This window comes from Suricata suricatta, chromosome 4, assembly GCF_006229205.1.
Source record: "Suricata suricatta isolate VVHF042 chromosome 4, meerkat_22Aug2017_6uvM2_HiC, whole genome shotgun sequence".
Lineage (NCBI taxonomy): Eukaryota > Metazoa > Chordata > Mammalia > Carnivora > Herpestidae > Suricata > Suricata suricatta.
Window position 1 is genome coordinate 56,594,524 of NC_043703.1, and position 20,136 is coordinate 56,614,659.

The window sequence follows — 20,136 nt, forward strand, 5'->3', positions numbered from 1 at the left end:
TTGAATATTTATTTAATTTTGAGAGACACACAGAATCTGAAACAGCCTCCAGACTGAACCATCAGCATACAGCCTGACATGGGGCTGGAACTCACAAACCTTGAGGTCATGACCTAAGCCAAAGTCAGACAATTAACTGACTGAGCCACCCAGGTGCCTATAGACAACTATAATAATACTACTACATATTATTATTAAACACAACTATATTTTATTCACAGTGCCTCAGTTGGGAAGTTCTGACTGGGCAATCCACTGGATCTGCCAAAGAGAGAAAAACGTGTATTCACTTATTATTATTATTATTATTATTATCTATTATTGCAATAAATATCAAGAGACATAGCTTCTAAACCAGTCTGATGGTGTAAGCTCTTCTAGCAAGCTCTTCTCTGATGTCTTTGTGCTTTTGCACAACGTGCAAACGTGCTCGTTTCTTCTGGGTACATTCCTTATCAATACAGTGTAATGGTTAAGCAGAGTCAAACATATCCGGGTTCAAATCCTCCGCAACCCATCAGCTCTGCAAGGCTGGGCAAATTAACTCCTCTGAGCGTGTTTCCCCATCTGGAAACAAGTGATACTACTACTCATTTCAAAGGGTTGTTTTTGAGAAGGTAATTAGTTAAAATGGCCAGCAAGTAAGCCCTCCTTACAAGTTAGGTCTGCCTGGCAAACTTTGATTCAGCTGCCACCGCTTCTCTGAAGATGTCCCATAGACATTTCGATGCTGCCTCGTTTTCACACCGCTTTTAAAACATTTTCCACACTACAATCTGTTCTTTACCTACTCCCGCTCTTTCCTTCCCTAAACAGCGATCCTAAAAGGCCAGTAATTGTTCTACACTATCCATCTCCCAGTGATAGTCAAAGTTCTGTTTGTATCAGGGGTTCCACAAAGGTTTGTTTTTGTTTTGGCCGATTCTGCGTAACGGATTGGGCGGGAGGAGAGCGGTACAGAGGGGCGGCACCGCCCATCGAGCGAGAGGGGCGTGCCCGCCCTGGGTGCGCACGCTTGATATTCCCCGCGGGGCCAGAGCTGCAGCCCCAGATCAACCCACAGATAAAAATGGGGCCCAATCTCACGCACCAAACTGTGCGGTGCCGGCACCCAGGCCTGGAGGGGAGAGTTTCGAGTAGAGACAGGTCCGGGCAGCGGCGGCTGCCCCAGCGAGAGTGCGTCGGCCCAGGCCGGGGGACCCACGCCCAGCCCGCCGGGCCTCACACCCCCACCCAGCACACCGCTGGGCGCCCCGGTTCCCTCCAGACGCCGGCGGGCCCGGGAGCCTCGCGGACGTGACGCCGCGGGCGGAAGTGACGTTTTCCCGCGGTTGGACGCGGCGCTCGGTTGCCGGGCGGGGGAGGGCTTGTCCGGTTTCTCTCAGGGGACGTTCAAATTATTTTTGTAACGGGAGTCGGGAGAGGACGGGGCGTGCCCAGAAGTGCGCGCGTCCTCCTTCCCCGGCTCTTCGCCACTACTCACTGGCTCCTGCCTTTGGGAGAGTCATGCCGCCTAAAACCCCCCGGAGAGCAGCAGCAGCAGCAGCAGCCGCTGCCGCCGCCGAACCCCCGGCGCCGCCGCCGCCGCCCCCTCCTGAAGAAGACCCTGAGCAGGACAGCGGCCCCGAGGACTTGCCCTTGCCCAGGTGAGCGAGCAGAGCCGCGGCGGCCGGCATGAGAGAAGGGCGCCTCGAGAGTGCGTCCGGGCGGGCACCCCAGCGTTTAGGCGGGGGCGCGTCTCCGCCGGCTGCCGCGTCCCGGCGGGAGGAGAATTCTCCCCTGTCCCCCACCACAGCGGAGCGCCTGGAGGAGGGTGACAAGGGTCTGGGATCGGGAGTGAGGGGAGGGAATCCGGGAAGGGTCTCCGCTTCAGCTTGACAGGTGTCGGGCGGGTGGGGCTCGGGTCCTTGAGCAAAGTGACAGGTGCCGCCTTTCCTCCTCTGGGCGGAAAGGCTCGCCGGCGGCGGGTGTTTTCGAGGCGCCATCGGACGCAAGGAAGAAAAGTGACTGACTAGTGTCTGGTGGAGAGTTTGTCCCCTGTTGAGATTTGTCGCATTTTGGTGGTCGCGTTTGACTTTCTGTTTTGGGCTCCTGCGACGCAACAGCTGAAAGTGTTTTCCTCTGGGCGTGCACTGCATCCGAAGCCCAGTCCTGGGAAAGGCGAACCCGGAAAGCCATCGGACGTGAAGTGCAGGGTCCTGCATGTCAGTTGCCCCCGGGGTACTCGGCTGAGGTTTCCTTTTAACATTGCTTTGGGGTCTTGGGGGTTCAGAGCCATCGGTGGTGACTGGAGGATCATAATACTTGAGAGGAACTGCTGTATGGGCACAAGGTTTAAAAGACGTTTAGTTTCAGTGCTTAAAAGTTTCTGAACTTTTTATTCCTGTCGCATAAAACTCTTCTGTGTTAAGCTTCAGCATTTTTCATTGTTTCTTACGTTTTGCCTTTGAGCCAGACAACATCCTTGTGTTCTGTGTGTGTTTGGGTACAAAATTAGTGATCATGTGCTCACATTAACCACCTCCCCCCCCAAGTGGAATCGAAATTTAGGCGAGCCCCTGATAATGCAGTAGAACAAGACAGGGAGATATTTATTGTGTTGCGACATCTTATTTTTCTTGATTGTGATGCTTTATGGTTAAAAAGCTAAGATTGAAAGAGTATGATTGCCTTTATTATTGTCAGTAGTTGTCCTCCTTTGAGACTACATATACATTGCAGGGAAATGGAACTCCTTTCTGCCCTCACCACTTCCACTCCCGTTCTTGTCCATGACCAAGTCCTATTCTTTCAACTTCCCAAACACAGAGTTCAAGCATGTTGTAAAAGATTGGAATGGGTTTTTGGGATGGCTTGTGAAAGGCTATTAAAAATATATCTAAGTGGATTGTCTTATGGGTCAGTTAAAAATCATACTCCCTATTTAAAAAAAAAAAAGCCTGAGACGGTACTGAGAGAAGACACAAGTTTAATTTCTGATTAAGCTCTGATGTATCTAATACTTGAAAGTTAACATTTGGAAAAAGCAATAAATATACTTTAAAGAATTCCCTAGTATCCACAGAGCTTTGGAGGCATTCTCAATTATTGCAGGGTAACCAGAAATATTGAAATTGTGGCCATCACTTGGGAAAAGAAGGCCTTTCTTCCCTAACCCAGCATTATATTATATATCGTTAAATAATGAAACTCAAAAATTCTCCTGTACGTCAAAACCATACAAAATACACTGTACGCTTGATTATCCTTATCCACAAAAGTTTTTATTAGTATGGGCAGTTCAACTCTGCTGATTAGTTGCTTAGCAAGAGTACAACTACTGGCTGGCAGTCTGAAGCCTAGCAATTTGCTTAGGGACGGATTCAGGGCTCATTCCACCTCTACTTTTCAGCGAAAGAGTCTCTTTCTACCTTGACAGTTGAGATCTTCTTTTCTGCTGCATTTTATCTGGCCTAAGTGGTGAAGTTAGAAGGGAACCTTTACTAGGAATAGGACGTCACTCCCACCAGTGACTTAATCAAAAGTTAATTTTATGTTTTGAAGGAGGGTTGGCAGTCTAGAATAGTGGTCAAGGGCATGGATCCTGGAGTTAAACTGTTGGATTTCCTACTTACTGGCCATTACCTAGTTGAGTACTCTAACTTCTCTGATTTGGTACTTAGTAGAGAGAGAGATTATGTGAGACATTGGTGAGTGTGGACTGCATTTTAGCAAAGTCGCTGATACTAAATTAATTCTGAAATATTATATATGGGCTTTCCTCTTTTTGCTGTTACTGTCATCCCGATTTTCCCGTACAGCTTTAGCTATCATGCTTGCTTACTTTTACAAAGCTGTTTCTCTGCTTTGAAGTGTATGTGATTCATTAGACCAGCAAACATCCTTCATTGTGTGGTATTTTTGTTGGAAAGACTATGAAAAAAATGTTTAAAATTCTACCTGTAGTTTTTTTCAAAGATAAATAAGATTTTCAAGTAGTTAATAATGCTTTTTTTTTTCAAAACAGTGCTGTTATATGCAAACCATTGAAATAAATATTTAATTAGTTTGATTTGTAAGTATATGCCTATTATATATCTGTTTTTACCTGGCAGGCTTGTATTTGAAGAAACTGAAGAACCTGATTTTACTGCATTATGTCAGAAATTAAAGATACCAGATCATGTCAGAAAAAGAGCTTGGTTAACTTGGGACAAAGTTTCATCTGTGGATGGAGTGTTGGTAAGGATTCCCTTAACATATTTTGAAAAAAAATTTCTCATTTAAAAAATAATTTTGGAAAATAGAAAAATATAAGGAAAAGGAAAGCTAGTAATAATTCTTTTATCCAGTAATAATGATATTTTGATAGCATTTAAAAAATTTTTTAGCATTAAAAATTTTTTTAAATGTCCCTGTATAAACTCCTCCAAAGTATTTTAATGCAAATATCAGATATTATATTTCATTCATACATACTTCACTTTGATACAAAGTTATTGAAAAGGAAAGCCATACCTTATAATCTTTAATATTTTATAATATGCTGTGTTTAAATTTCCTGATGATGTTTCAGAATTAATTTTGTTAGAATTTAGAATCTTTGATAAATCTGATATATTTCTTCCATTTTTTTCTTATATTTTATAATGTGATAATGTTATATAAATGGGATCATGCGTAATTTAAACTTTGGGATTGGCTTTTTTCAGTCAGCATAATTCCCTGGAGAATCAGTCATGTTTCTGGAGACTAGAGCTCCAAGTTAAGGTGTCTGCAGGTTTTGTTTCTTCTGGGACGTCTCTCTTTGTCCTGGAGATGGCTGTCTTCTCCTTGTGTTCTAGAATGGTTTTTCTATGTGTACACGTCTCTGGTGTGTTTTTGTGTGTCCAGATTTTCTGTTCTTAGAAGGACACTAATCAGGTTGGTTTAGAACTCACCGAACGTCCTAATTTTCATTTACTGTGCCTCCCTGAAGCCCTGTCTTCAAAACCGGTCACATTCTTGGCACTTAGGGTTAGGACTTCAACATAAGAGGTCTGGGAGTGGGGTGGAGAGCACAAGTCGGCTCATTGCAATTTATTGTTGTTTAATAGTGATCCATGGTATAGCTGGAACACAGTTTGTTTAACCATTCACTCATTGAAAGATACCTGCTCTATTTGTAGGTTTTAGCAGTTGTGAATATAGCTTCAGTGAACATGTATGTATAGATTTTTGTATAGATAGCAGTTTTCATTTTCCCGGGAGGTAAATACCAAGAGTGCAATTGCTGGTCATGTGGTATGGTCATATATGCTTAATTGTGTAAGAGCTGCCAAACTTTGTTCCAAAGCGGTTGTACCACTTTGCATTTTTGCCAACATTCAGTGGTTTTCCTTTTTTTTATTAGCCATTTTTATTGGCATATAGTGATATCTCATTGTGGTTTTCATTTACATTTTTCTGATGACTAATGATATGAAATATTTTTAAAAAGGCTTTTCTTTTTAGAATAGTTTTAGGTTCACAACAAAATTGGGCAAGAGGTACAGAGATTTCCCCATGTTCTCCCTGCCCCCACAACCTTAACCTTTTCCACTGTTACCATCCCCACAAGAGTGCTACATTTGTTACGATTGGTGAACTAATAATGACACATCATTATCATCCAAAGTCCATAGTTCCTGAAAGTCTTCTAAATGTGCTTATTTGCCATTTGTTTTATCATCATCAGTGAAATGCCTCTTTATGTTTTTTGCTCATTTTGAGTTTCCATAGATTTTCTACGTTCACAACTATGTCATGTGTGAATAATGACAGCTTTATTTCTTCCTTTCTAATCTTTTTGCTCTTTTTTTTTTCTTGCCTGTTGCACTGGCTAAGATATCAATACAACATTGAATAGAAGTGTTAAGAGTTCCTGCTCTTAGAAATCATTCTGTCTTTTACCATTAAGTATAAGGCTAGGAATAGGTTTTTCTTAGGTGTCCTTTATCAGATTAAGGAATTTTCATTTTATCTCCAGTTTGGCAGATTTTTTTTTATATCAGAAATAAATGTTGGATTTTGTCAGTTTTTTTCTGCATCTATTGTGATGATGATATTTTTCCTTTATTGGACTATCAGATGAGTAATTTTGACTATTAAAACAACTTTCCATTCCTGGATAAATTCCACTTGATCATGATATAATATCCCTTTCATATATTGTTGGACTTGATTTGCTAAATTTTAAAGAACTTTTGTATTATATATTCACGGGGGATATTCTTTTTGGTTGTGGGTTTTTTCCCCTAGCTTTTTTTTCTTTAAGTTTTGTTAGATGTTAAGACAGAATGCTGGCCTTATAGAATGGATTGGGAAATATTTTATTCTTTTTCATTTTTTTGTAGAGATTGTATAAAATTGATATTATTTTGTTAAATGTTTGGTAAAACCATATAGGTCTCGGGTTTTTTTTTTTTTTGTGGGAAGGTTTTTAACTACAAATTTAATTTCTTATTTTTTATTTTTATTAAAATTTTTAATGTTTATTTTTGAGAGAGAGACACTGAACATGATGAGGGGGAGGCACAGAGAGAGAGAGAAGGTGATAAAGAATCAGACGCAGTCTCCAGGCTCTGTGCTGGAAGCTCAGACATGGGGCTTGAACTGCGAGATCATGATCTGAGTTGAAGTCAGACACTTAACCAACTGAGCCACCCAGGTGCCCCTAAATTCAATTTCTTTAAATAGATATGGGCAATTCAGTTTTGTTACTATTTTAATGAGTGTGGGCAGTGTATGTTTTTAAAGGAATGTGTCCATCTAACTTGTTGAATTGGCATAAAGTTGTTTATAATGTTGTTTTATTGTACTTTATTACATCTTAATATTAATAAATTTTACTATTAATATATCTTACATGGTGTGTATCATTTTTTTAATGCACAATGAAATTATTCTCTTGATCCCTCATGTTTTTTGCTCTGAAATCTTTTTCTAATATTAATATAGACACGCTGTCATTTGATAAGTATTTAGTATTGTATACCTTTTTAGAAACATTCTTTTACTTTTAACCCCTTTGTATCTTTATTCATTTGACCCTTGCACAACATGGGTTTGAAGTAGGTGGGTCCACTATACATGGATTTTTTTTTCAGTAAATACAGTATGGTACTATAAATGTATTTTCTGTTCCTTTTGATTTTCTTAATAACACTTTATTTTCTCTAGTATGTAATACATGTAACAAATAATGTGTTAGTCGGCTGTATATATTGTCAGTAAGGCTTCTGGTCAACAGTAGGCTATTAGTAGTTAAGTTTTGGGGAAGTCAAAATTATACTTGGATGTTCAACTGCACAGAGGTCAGCAGCCTTAACTCCCATATTGTTCAAGGGTCAACTGTATTTAATGTGGGTGGGTTTCTTATAGGCAGCATATAGTTGAGTCAGTCTTTGCCTAATTTGGGTTTTCAGACCATTGACATTTAATGTGATTTTGAAATAGTTGGGTTTAAATCTGTCACCTTCCTATTTGTTTCTACTTGTCTCATCTTTGTTCCTTTTCCCTTTTTTTATGCCTTTGTTTGGATTAGCTTTTTTTTTATGATTGCTTTTTTGTCATTTGTTGGCTTGTTAGCCATAACTCTCTTTTGTGTTATTTTATTCATCATTTCAGGGTTTATAGTATATATTTGAAACTTTTCATAGCCTATTTTCATTTTTTTTTTCTGAGGAGAAAGAAAACAGTTTTATTTTTGAACAGGCATTAAACCAAAATGTGATGCCCATCATAAATAATCTGCTGAGAGACTTCAAAACAGAAGGAATCTCACCCTTTTATAGACAGGTAGTGACAGACCATTACATACATGCTTCTGAATAAACTAGAACCAGTCTTAAAAGAAGAGGACTTGACAGTACCATTTGTCACATCCAGTTCACTTTAGATTCACTGGGTAATGGGGTGACAATCTGTGTTAATTAATTGGCTTTATCCAAAGGAAAAACAAACCTCACATTTCATGACAGAGGTAATTTTGCCAGATAGAGCACAGTGCCTGCTCAAGTTAGGGTTCTACTCTCCTACAGAGCCTGGGAGATAGTGGTGCTACTTTCCTTGATGGTTACATTTCACAAAGATGGATCCTAGGTCCTTGAAAGACATCCTTGGGTCAGAAAGCTGGCAGGAATCTTACTTAGCTTTTAAAAGGTTTAAATACATAGCAGAAACAAGGAGCTTACAATTAAAGTTTTTCTTTTTTATTCCTGTTTTATTCTTTAAATATTTATTTTTGAGAGAGAGAGAGAGAATGATCTGGGGAGGGGCAGAGACAGAGGTAGACAGGATCTGAAGCAAGCTCAAATTCATGAACCATGAGATCATGATGTGAGTCAAAGTCAGATGTTTAACTGACAAAGCCACCCAGGTGCCTTATAAGTTTTCTAAAGGAAATGCTCTAAGAAAAGGGGGGAGAGTCATTTCTCTATTTTTAATTTGCATTTATCCTTACACCTGTCACCCACTTTCTCTGCTTTCTCTTTTTTTAAGTTTAAATTTTAATTAGTTAACATATGGTATAGTATTGGTTTCAGGAGTAGAATTCAGAGATTTATAACTTACATACAACGCCCAGTGCTCATCACAACAAACGCCCTCCTTAGTACCCATCACCCGTATAGCCCATCTCCCACTTACCTCCCTCCATTAACTCACAATTTGTTCTGTCACTAAGAGTTTCTTGTGGTTTGTTTCCCTCTCTTCCCCCTGCCTTCCTATACGTTCATGTGTTTTGTTTCTTAAATTCTACATATGAGTGAAATCATATGGTATTTGTCTTTCTGATTTATTTTGCTTAGCGTAATACTCTCTAGCTCTATCCATGTCATTGCGAATGTTAAGATTTCATTCTTTTTGATGGCTGAGCAATATTCCAGTGTCTGTGTGTGTATGTATGTATGTACATATACCACATTTTTTTAAATCCATCAGTTGATGGACATTGGGCTCCCTCCATAGTTTGGCTGTTGTTGATAATGCTGCTATAAAGGGTTCCCCTTTGTCCACATTCTTGCAAATGCCTGTTGTTTCTTGTGTTGTTGATTTTAGCCATTCTTAGGTGGTATCTAATTGTGGTTTTGATTTGTATTTCCCTGATTATGAGTGATGTTGAACATCTTTTCAGATGTCTTTAGCCATATGAATGTTTTCTTTGGAAACGTATTTATTCATGTCTCCTGCCCTTTGTTAACTGGGTTATTTGTTTTTTGGGTATTGAGTTTGGTAAGTTCTTTATAGATTTTGGATACTAACCATTCATCAGACATGTTTGCAAATATCTTCTCCTATTCTGTATGTTGCCTTTTAGTTTTGGTGATTGGCACCTTTGCTGTGCAGCTTTTTATCTTGATGAAGTCCCAGTAGTTCAGGTTTGCTTTTACTTCCCTTGCCTTCAGTGACGTGTCTGCTAAGAAGTTGCCGCAGCTGAGGTCAAAGAGGTTGCTGCCTGAGTTTACCACTAGGATTTTGATGGTTTCTTATCTCACATTTAGGTCTTTCATCCATTTTGAATTTGTTTTTGGTGTAAGAAAGTGGTCCAGTTTCATTCTTCTATATGTCACTGTCCATTTCACTGTTGAAGAGACTGTCTTTTTTCCATTGGATGTTCTTTCTTTGTTGAAGATTAGTTGACCATATAGTTGCAGCATAGTCTATTTTCAAATGATTTTTACTACTGAATGTATATTACAAAAACGATGTCTGTGTACTTTCATTTTTTCCCTCATGGTCTTTGTCCTATTGTCATACGTTTTACTTACACATGTAAAACCCCGTAATATGATGCTATTATTTTTGCTTTAAACAATTACTTTTTAAAGAAATTGAAATGATAATTTTAAAAGGAATCATTATAATAGCCACATAGCTACCATTTCTAAAAGTGCTTGTCATTCTTTTGTAAAGGTCCAGATTTCCATCTGGCATCATTTTCCTTCTTCTTGAAGGGTTTTACTTAACATTTTCTATAGACACCAGACAGGATGATTTGTCAGCATTTGTGCATCTGAAAAATCTATGTTTTGCCTTAGTTTTTAAAATAGATTTTCACTGGCTAAAAAATTGTAGTTTGACTTTTCCCCTCCAGTACTTTTAAGATACTATCTTGCTGTGTTCTAGCTTGCATTGTTTCCAAAGAGAAATCTGCTGTCATCCAACTCTTTGTTTCTCTGTATATGTTTTTTTAAGTGTTTATTTATTTTTGAGAGAAACAGTGGGCAAGTGAGGGAGAGAGCAAAGAGAGAGGAAGACACAGAATCTGAAGCAGGCTCCAGGCTCTGAGGTCAGCACGGCTCAAGGGGCTTGAACTTGTGAACCATTGAGACCCGAGCTGAAGTTGGATGGGGAACTGACTGAGCCACCCAGGAGCCCCTGTTTATTCTTTTTTTGTGTGTATGTTTATGTACTTTTGAGAGAGAGCAGGATGCGGGTGGGGGGAGGGCGGGGGATAGGCAGAGAGAGAGGAAGAGAGAGAATCCTAAGCAGGCTTCACACTCTGCAGGGAGCCCAATGCAGTGCTCAGTCTCACTAACTGAGAGTTTATGAACTGAGTGAAAATCAAGAGTGGGATGGTTAACCGACTGAGCCACCCAGGCACCCGCTAGATGTGCAATGTTGTATTTTATAATCTTTTCTTTCTCCCTAGGGAGTTTAAGCAATTTTTTTTTTAACATTTATTTATTTTTGAGAGAGAGAAAGAGCAAGCACGAGCATGGGAGGGGCAGAAAGAGATGGAGACACAGAATTCGAAGCAGGCTCAGACTCCAAGCTTTCAGCAACAGAGCCTGGGGACTGGAATTCACAAACCCTGAGATCATGACCTGAGCCAAAGTTGGACACTTAACTGACTGAGCCACTAAGGCGCCCCGGAGTTTAAGCAATTTGATCATGATCTTTAATGGTGTAGTTTTTAAGATTTTCATGTTTGGGGTTTATTTTACTTCTTGATGTGTAGGTTTATAGTTTTCATGAAATTTGGAAAAAGTTTGGTCATTATGTCTTCAAATAAAGCTTTCTTTTGGTCCTTTTTCTTTCTCTCCTCTCCTTCATGGTTTCTCTCTATATAACTACATGAAATTTGTTCACACTTCATTGATTCTCTATTCAGAGTTTTGGTCTTCAGTTTACTTTGCTGTGCATTGCATTTTGGATGATTCCTTTTGCTTTGTCCTTAAATTTACCTGCCTTTAATCCCATTCAGTGTACTTTTCACCTCAGATTTTTAAATGTTCATATTTAGAAGTTCAATTTAGGTGCTTTTTAAAAGTATGTAATCTAGGGGTGCCTGGATGACTCTTGTCAGTTAAGCTTTCGACTTCGAGACTTCGGCTCAGGTCATGATTTCACAGTTTGTGGGTTCGAGCCCCGCATTGGGCTCTCTGTTGACAGCGCAGAGCCTGGAGCCTGCTTCAGAGTCTGTGTCTTTCTCTCTCTCTCTCTGCTCCTTGCCTGCTCATGCTCTGTCTCTCTCTGTCTCAAAATTAAATAAATGTTAAATGAAAAAAAATATATATATTCTATGTCTCTGCTTAATACATCTTTGCCGTAGCTCAAAGTTTGGCAAACTTTTTCTGTAAAGGTCAGATAATAGAAATTTTAGGTGATGTAATCCTCTGTCATTGTAGCATGAAAACAGTCATAAACAAAGTATAATGAATAAGTGTAGCTGTATTCCAAAAACTTTTATAAAAATGGGCAGGCTGGATTTGATTGTAGTTTGCTGATCTCTGGGAAAGTTTCTTGAAAATATGAGGTACTGCTAAAATAACTGTTTAATGTCTGTATCTAGTAATTATATATCTGAGTTTTAAAATTTTAATGGATTTTTATCCTTTTTGCGGTTAATTTCATGTTTTTTGTATATCTGATAATTTTCTTTCTTTTCTTTGACTGTTAGACATTGCAAATTTGTGTATTAGATATTTCACTTATTTTTGTGTTCCTGATAATACTCTTGATCTTTCTTCTGGCTTAAGTTTTTTGGACACAGGTTGATCCTTTCAGGTTTTACTTTAAGATTTATTAGGTGACATTAGATAATGGATTTAGGCTAGAGCTTGGATTCTCAACTTTGCCACTATTGACATTTTGGGCTGCAACTTTGTTGCAGGAGCTATCTTGTGCATTTTAGAAAGTTTAGGGGCAGGATGCTTAGATGGTTAAGTGTCCGACTTTGGCTCAGGTCATGATCTTGCAGCTTGTGGGTTCGAACTCTGCATTGGGCTCTGTGCTGACAGCTCAGATCCTGGAGCCTGCTTCAGATTCTGTCTTCCCCTCTCTCTGCCCCTCCCATGCTTGTGTTCTGTCTCTGTCTCTCAATAATAAGTAAACATTAAAAAAATTAAAAATGAATATTTAGGGGCATGATCCCTGGCTTCAATCTACTAGATGCCTGTAGTACACCCTGCCCAGTTGTGATGACTGAAATTGTATCCAGATACTGCCATATGTCCAGTGGGAAGTAAAAACATCACTGGTTAACAACCACTTGTCCACCATTAAATACTCTTTTTTGAGGTAAGCCTCTTTAATGTATACCCCTTGTATTACTGTGAGGTTCCTCCTCTGACCATTGGGAATAGGCACTTTCCCAGCCAGTGTGAGCCATAAATGTTCCTCACCTGCATGTGCTAATCATTTGTGATCTCTGGAGTTCTTTCTCTGTAGCTCTCTTCTCTTTCGTACTCTGCACTGCGAATTCTAGAATTCTAGATTGGACTTCCTCAGACTCCTAGCTCTGTTCAGCCAGTTCAAGGAGACCATTGGGCTGTCCTTGGTTTTCCCCTCCTTGCACTGCTGTCTGGAATTGTTCACCAGGAAGTAGTTTAATCATTTATAGGGCTCACCTTGTATATTCCCTTAGTCTTAGAGATTATTCTCCTTTATTGCCTAAGGTCTAGAGCCTTGTGTTATTTTATGTATTTTTTCCATTTTCTTCTTCTTTTCTTTTTGTTTATTTTGGGCAGAACCATAAATTTGGCTCTTGTTACTCCATCAAAAGTTGGAGCAGAGGGCCACTCAGGTGGCTCAGATGGTTGAGCGTGTGACTTTGGCTCTGGTCCTGATCCTGTGGTTCATGGGTTTGAGCCCTCCATCAGGCTTGCTGCTGCCAGTGTAGAGCTCACTTTGGATCCTCTGTACCTCTGGCTCTCTGCCCCTCGCCTGCTCACACTCTCTCTCAAAAATAAATAAAACATTAAAAAAAATGTTGGAGCAGAAATCCTCAGTAAAATATTTTTCACATTTAAAAAAAATTTTCTTAGTGGTTACTCTATGGCTTGCAGTATACATCTTACCAGATTTTACTGATTTAATTCTGTTGATACAGAAACTTTAATATTAAACAGTTCTAATCTCTCCTTCCTTTTTTATGGTATTTTTTTATATGAGCTATGTTTGTATATCTTAGAAACCTGAGAATGTAAGAGAAGTAAGCAGAGGATAAATTTATTTATAGAGGTTTTCCAAAAATTCATATATTTTAAAAACTCACCATTTCTGGTTCTCTTTTCTTCCTTTTTCTGTTCCTCCTCTTTCTTCTCTTCCTCCCCATGCCCTCTTATTTTAAAATGTACTCCCCTCCTCCATCTTAACTGTGGTTCCAAGTTATTATCTGGTATCATTTTCTTATTCCAATGTAGCTTCTTTCCCACTATATTTTTTTATGGTTTTTTTTTGGGGGGGAACAAATTTATTTTGATTTTTCTGAAAATATCAGGAACTATGAAAAACAAGCTAAATATCTGGCCTACCAAAAGCAAAATATAAATAAAAATAACATTTAGAAATCATGTTTAACCTTAGACAAACACATCTCAAAATACCAAGTTCAACACCCTATCTCCATAAAGCAAGACAAATTTACTATAACACTTGAGTTTTTTTAACTGACATAACTTAAAAAAAATAAATGAAAGAAAAGAACACTCAATTCCCACTCTGGAATCTTGTCACTTATAACAAGCAACATGCTCAAATGTCAGTGACAATAAAATTAGGAAACCTGAAAATGCATCAATGAATGAAATCCACTTCCAACAGAACACAGTGCTTTACAGCTGGAAAGAATAGCTTTTGTCGCTGGTCTTACCAAATAAAAATAAATACAGTGCTCTCTTCGGCAGCACATATACAAATAAAAATAAATACAAAAGGATTAAAAACAAACTACTAAATCAAAATCTTTCTGTAGAGTAGCAGCTTTCACAAGGTAAAAGGAACCCAGTTCCACACACTTGGATGTTCTGTAAGCATATGACCAATTTTTTCCCAGAGTCTTGCACTATCAAAATAAAAGTATCTTTGTCTTGGAGCAAGTCTGATGAAGGCACCAAAATCCTATCCTCCGTGTCCAGGCAAATGATAGTTACAATATTCTGATCATCCTTTGGAGATGACCTCAACCTATTAAGAGTTAACACTCTAAATACCTAAAGATCTAGAAGGAAGCTGCAGCCTCATCTGCATTACCAAGGTCCAATCTATAGTCTTTACCCCTCCCTAATCCTTCTAGTCTGGTTTACCTAGCAGGACTACTAGTTTAGAAGGATAAAAACGCGGTCCCACATTCCCTGGCCATTAAACAGACATAGACATTGGTGCAGGAAGACTCAACATTTATAATACTTATGAACTTTTTTAAAAACTTAAGTAAACCCATTGAAAAGTGAATTTCACAGCCTCTCAATATTTTCAACATGGACTTATATGCAGCCCTCTTTGGTGAGTCTCTTTCAGCTTTTTTCAGTAGTTTTACCCTGGAGAAGACCTTGAAAAAACTTTCAAATTAAGTTTCATGGCATGTGAGGGTGAGCACTAAGTTAAGGATACTCTTAATTCACAGAAACCCTGAACTATTAGACTGTGACTCAGAGTTCTTTCTCTTCTCCTGACAAAATCTCAGGCTGAGATTCAGAGAAGGGATTTCTCACCCAGTCATATACAGATGCTGAGAAGAGGAGGGGAAAGGCTATTTAATTTGGTTTTGCAGTTCTTCCCAGAGAGTTTTAGTTCAGGCCTCAGGCTTGTTGTTATCTTTTCTTCACTCTCATGCCCAAGTGGCTACGGGAACATTTCAAGAGTTCCTTTGGCGATGTGACTGTTCCAACGAGTCAGTTCCTATCGATTTCAGAATCTTATCACTTTTAAGAAAGTACATTTTCTCCGGGACTTTGCAGAAACTTGTTTTGTTTGTTCATATGATAAAAAAATGTCTGCTAAATAGACTAGTGTCTTAGCTATTTTTCATCTCCAAAGCATCCTGCAAAATCTGGCCTAGCATTTTCTTGTAAGTACTCTGGCAATTCACCTTTCAACTCAAATATGCAGTTAAGAATGCTTCTGACAAGGCACTGGACTTCTGTACATAGATTTATGTGCTCTTTGTTCAGATGAGTTTTATTTATTTTTAAACATTCTTACATAAATGGGTCTTTAATAAAGTTAACCATTTCTGCAGCATTATCCAGAACTTTCTTCATTTCAACTCCAATTGTTTTATATCAGCACCTCTCTGGGAAGAAAGCAGTGTGCTGTAACATCAATATCAGCATTTTCTTTTGCCAGAATGAGGCAAAATTGGTCATGGAGCCAACCAGGAATGAGCACCAGGAGTAGAGATGACAGAATTTCAGTCTTCAGATAGAAAAAGTCATTAAATTTATATTGCCTTTGAGAGGCTCTCGTAGCAGAACAAGCTTTCTTGAATTTTGTCATCATTCACCAACCTTACCAAGGCTACAGTAGGACAAATATTTGTAAAATCTGTTGACTCATCAACCCAGACAGAGAAGCTACTGCTTTTCAGTTAATTACACAAACCTCTTTAACATCAGGGGACATCAGTCAAATTATTAAACTGTAAGTAAAGGCTTTTCAATTTCTTATACTGCTTCTTGCCCTCCCATTTTAATGTTATATTGGTATTATTAGAATTTTACCAAGTATGTCAATTTTTCTTTTCTAATATAGTGCCGCTACTAAAATCTTGCTTCCTAAACCTTTTACTGAATATGATTTTTTTAACATCTTATTTTTAAGTAATCTCTACACCCAACATGGGGCTCAAACCTACAACCCCGAGATCAAGGATCACATGCTCTACCAACTGAGCCAATCAGGTGCACTAAATGTGATTTTTAAACAAAAGTTTACTATTTTGATATTCCAAATGCCATTTAAAATAATCAACATCTTTACTTATCAAATGGCTATAATTTATAGTAACAATTGCTGGAGCAAATGCTAGGTTTGTAGCTGCATACCACAGACAATGTTCAATGTAAGAGAATAGCTTCGATTGCAAATCCATGTAAGATCACTGAAAAGCTTTCACTGTAAAGAAAGAATGCGTGTCCCTTGTTGCACTGGCATACTGAAGTAACACAGAAGACGAATTCTTCATCACTAACCTCAACAGAAATGTCTGTATTTCTATGCCTAGAATGGTCCTCTTTTAGCTTACACTATGACTTCAAAAACTGCAGTACTGGCATATCAGATTTGTTTGTTAACAAAGGGTGACAGAATATAAAATCTAACACAATAACTAAGTTAAGAGTTACAAAGTAACTCCAAGTAAGAATCACCAAAAAAAAGAAAAACAAAACACGAGCAACTTCACAAAAAACAATTCACTTTCAACCTAGAAGACCCATGTTTTCGCAATGCTTATAACAAAGTGGCAGGAGGCAGCTGAGTTGCAACATGTAAAAATTCCTTCCTCAGAATGAAAATTTCCCTAGGAGTGTCTCTTTTACAGAATCTGCTCCAGTGAGTCAGATGGCAGTGCAGAAGGGAAGGCTGGGGAAAGTAATCATGAAAGAGAGGCCACCATTATGCTCCCGTCCCCCTCCCCTCCATGCAAGTGCTCACCCATCATCCACAGTCTCTCCCCGCTCAACCAAACTCATGTACGCCTAACTGCACACTGGCACATGGTGCTGAAAAGATCAACAACGTAACTGTTAATGGGGCCACTCAACCACTGTTCGCTCTTCTGAGTACAGCATTATGCAGCATACAAAGTTCAAAAACTGTATTTTCAGTCATAATTTTATACGGGATTCTAGCAACATCTCACCAAATGCCATCAAAGAAACCCACCTGCAACATCAAAAGATTTTTTCCCCCCCTATGAGAGGTCATTTTCATTTGACTCAGATCCTCCTGTGACTTGACTTTCCAGTTCAGGTTTAGCTCCTCCCTCACTCACCACCTGTGTCTCAGCTCTTGGTTTCATCTGCCCCCGCTCCTTGTTATTTTCTGGTACCACTTGCTGGTTATTTTTTCCTTCTGCTGGGTCATTTCGATTTGATTTGTCACCAGATTCCAGTTTAGCTTCTTTCCCATTTCCTGCTTGGTCTGGCTGCTTTGGGTTAAGCTGTGATGGGTCCTTAGCACTCTTCACCACCTCCTGGAGATTATACTTTCTGAACAACATGTAATCTTTCACAACACTCAGGCAACAGACAGCTTTAATGATTTCTACTACCACTGTGTACTGTGGATTGGTAAGATCCACTTTATTTTCTGAATTGAGGCTGCCTACTATTCCTGCCAATTCTTTGATAACTTCTTCTCTATTCATGTGGCTGTTATTTCGAAATTTATATACAATCTGAAATGTCCCTTTGTTTGTTTAAACCAGGGTTCCAAAAATGTTTCTGCCTATTTTTTCATGTCTTCTAAGAAAGCCTTGCATGTGCCTGAAATGGGTAACATTCGTAGAATAACCCGAGTCTTTTTCTTCTTGGTTTCATACATATCTTGGAGAATATGATGTACCAATTTGTCAGGTTCTATCCCAAGTGTCCTGATGAAGACTACATTATTTGCTCCACTCTCCACTGATTGAAATCTTCTTAGCTTCATCTTTGTAGATGCTTTAATGTCACCAACTTCTTTCTTCAAGGCAGCCTCCACATCATCATCTTCTCCCTCGCTTCCAGAGGGCTGTTTATCTATGTAAACTTCTCCGGCCCATACATGTCGTCGCCGTATTCGTTGAGCAGGCTGTAGGCCTCCTCCACGCACTTGCGCTCGTTCATGTTGCAGGTGATGAGAATGCCCTGTAGCCCGGGTTCCAGCTGCCGTGGCCCACAGCCGTCGCAGCGCTGCGCCCGCTTGGCCTGCACATACTGAGCTTTCCCTTTGCGCTTTCCATCGCTAGACTGAGGAGGCTGCTGGACGGGAGCCGCCATGGTGCGTAAGAATCAAGGTTGCTGAGAAAAGAGTTTGTCCACTACTCCCAGCTTCCTCACCTCTGCTCTATGTTATTTTCAAACATACTACATATCTCGGTGTTACAGGCCTGACAGTACAATTTTAGATTTTTAAAAATACAATTGCCTTTAAAAATCAGTTTGAAAAAAAGAAATATGCACCTCTACTGTCTTTTATCATTATTTATCTTTACACACTTTGTGTAGATTTTAATTACAGTCTATTGTCATTTCCTCTCAACCAGAAAAAATTCTTTATTTCTTGTAAGGCAAGCTTGGTTTAATTATTTCCTTTTTTGTTAATCTGGGAATAACTTTATTTGCCTTCATTTTTGAAAGCTAGCTTTGCTGGATATAGCATTATTAGTTCATGGTTTTATTCTTCTAGTTTTCTGAATATATTATTAATTTCTTCCTCAACTCCATTGTTGCTGATGAGAAGTGAGCTGTTACTCTTACTGTGATTTCATTTGTATTGATAAATCCTTTATTCTCTTTATATTTTCAAGATTTTCTGTATTTTGTTTTTAAAATTTTTTACTGTGATGTGTCTGGGTATAGATCTCTTTGCATTTTCCCATTTGGAGTTTATTGATCTTCTTGGATGTGTAGATTAGTGTTCTCTCAAATATTAAGGAGACTTCAGATAACTCCTAGATTTGTTTTTAAAATACATACTTCCAGGGGTGCCTGGGTGGCTGAGTCAGTTGAGCATCCAACTCTTGATTTCAGCTCAGGTCATGATCCCAGGGTTGTGCGATCAAGCCCCACATTGGGCTCTGTCCTGAGCATGGAGCCTGCTTGGGATTCATTCTCTCTCAATAACTCACTCTCCCCACCTCCCATCCCCATCCCCCACTTGTGCTTGTGTGCTTGCTTGCTCTCTCGCTCTTGCTTTTGCTCTTAAATAAAATAAAACACATACTGCTAATACACATAGGCATACACATTACTCCAAAAATATGTAAGTCAAAACCTTGTATTAGATTATTATTCAGTCCTTTAAAATTTATTGAGACTTGTTTTATGGCTCATCTTGTGTTCTGTCCTGGCTAATGCGTGTTCACTTGGTAAAATTCACTAGTGAAGTTATCTTTGAAATTTTCTTTTTGGGAAAATTTTAAACTTTTTATTCAATTTCTGTAATAGATACAGTATTATTCAGGTTATGTATTTCTTCTTGAGTGTATATTAATAATTTGTGTCTTACATGGAAGTTGTGCATATAATCTAAGGTGCTGAATTGGCTGGAAAGACTTTTTTCCTTCTTTTTCAAAATTTATTTTTTAATAGATTTTTTTCTTTGGAGTGTTAGGTTCACAGTAAAATTGAGCAAAAAGCACACAGGTTCCACATATTCCCTTTCACCATCATTCACAGCCTTTCCTACTTTCAACATCCTGCAGTAGAGTGGTCTATTTATTATAGTTGAACCTGCATTGACATATCATAATCACCCAAAGTCCATAATTTACCCTAGGCTACACTCTTGGTTGTATATTATTTTCTACATTTGGACAAATGTATATAGTAGCACATTCTCATCATTGAAATTTCACTGTCCTGAAAATCCTCTGTGCTCTACCTATTCATTCTTCTCCTCCTCCACCACAGCAACCACTGATCTTTTTACTGTCTACATAGTTTTGTCTTTTTTAGAATGTCATATCGTTGGAATCACGTAGTGTCTAGCCTTTTCAGATTGGTTTCTTTTCACTTAATAATGTGCATTTAAGGTCTTCTATGTCTTGAATGGTTTGATAGCTCATCTCTTTTTAGCACTGAATAATATTCCATTATTTAGATACCACATTTTATTTATCAAGTCATCTACTGAAGAACATCTTTGTTGCTTCCCAGTTTTGGCAGTTAGGAATAAAGCCGCTAAAAGCCCCTATATAAGTTTTTA

At 38.7% G+C, this 20,136-nt stretch overlaps 1 protein-coding gene, 1 long non-coding RNA gene and 1 pseudogene across 3 annotated transcripts in view; 1 reads left to right on the forward strand and 2 right to left on the reverse strand.

The window, feature by feature from the left end:
• Positions 1–188: 188 nt before the first annotated feature.
• Positions 189–1,290, reverse strand: LOC115289271. Its single transcript, XR_003907525.1, has 2 exons — positions 1,091–1,290; positions 189–261 (listed from the first exon to the last, which is right to left on the reverse strand). It is a non-coding gene; the product is annotated as an uncharacterized LOC115289271 (long non-coding RNA).
• Positions 1,291–1,352: 62 nt separating this feature from the next.
• Positions 1,353–20,136, forward strand: part of RB1 (RB transcriptional corepressor 1) — a 177,176-nt gene continuing 158,392 nt past the window's right edge. For both annotated transcript variants that reach the window (XM_029936746.1, XM_029936747.1), the window contains exons 1-2: positions 1,353–1,646; positions 4,095–4,221. In XM_029936746.1, coding sequence (XP_029792606.1) covers positions 1,507–1,646; positions 4,095–4,221 — 267 coding nt within the window. In that variant the 5' untranslated portion in view covers positions 1,353–1,506. The remainder of the gene's footprint in view (positions 1,647–4,094; positions 4,222–20,136) is intronic.
• LOC115289500 lies at positions 17,138–18,206 on the reverse strand (annotated as a pseudogene).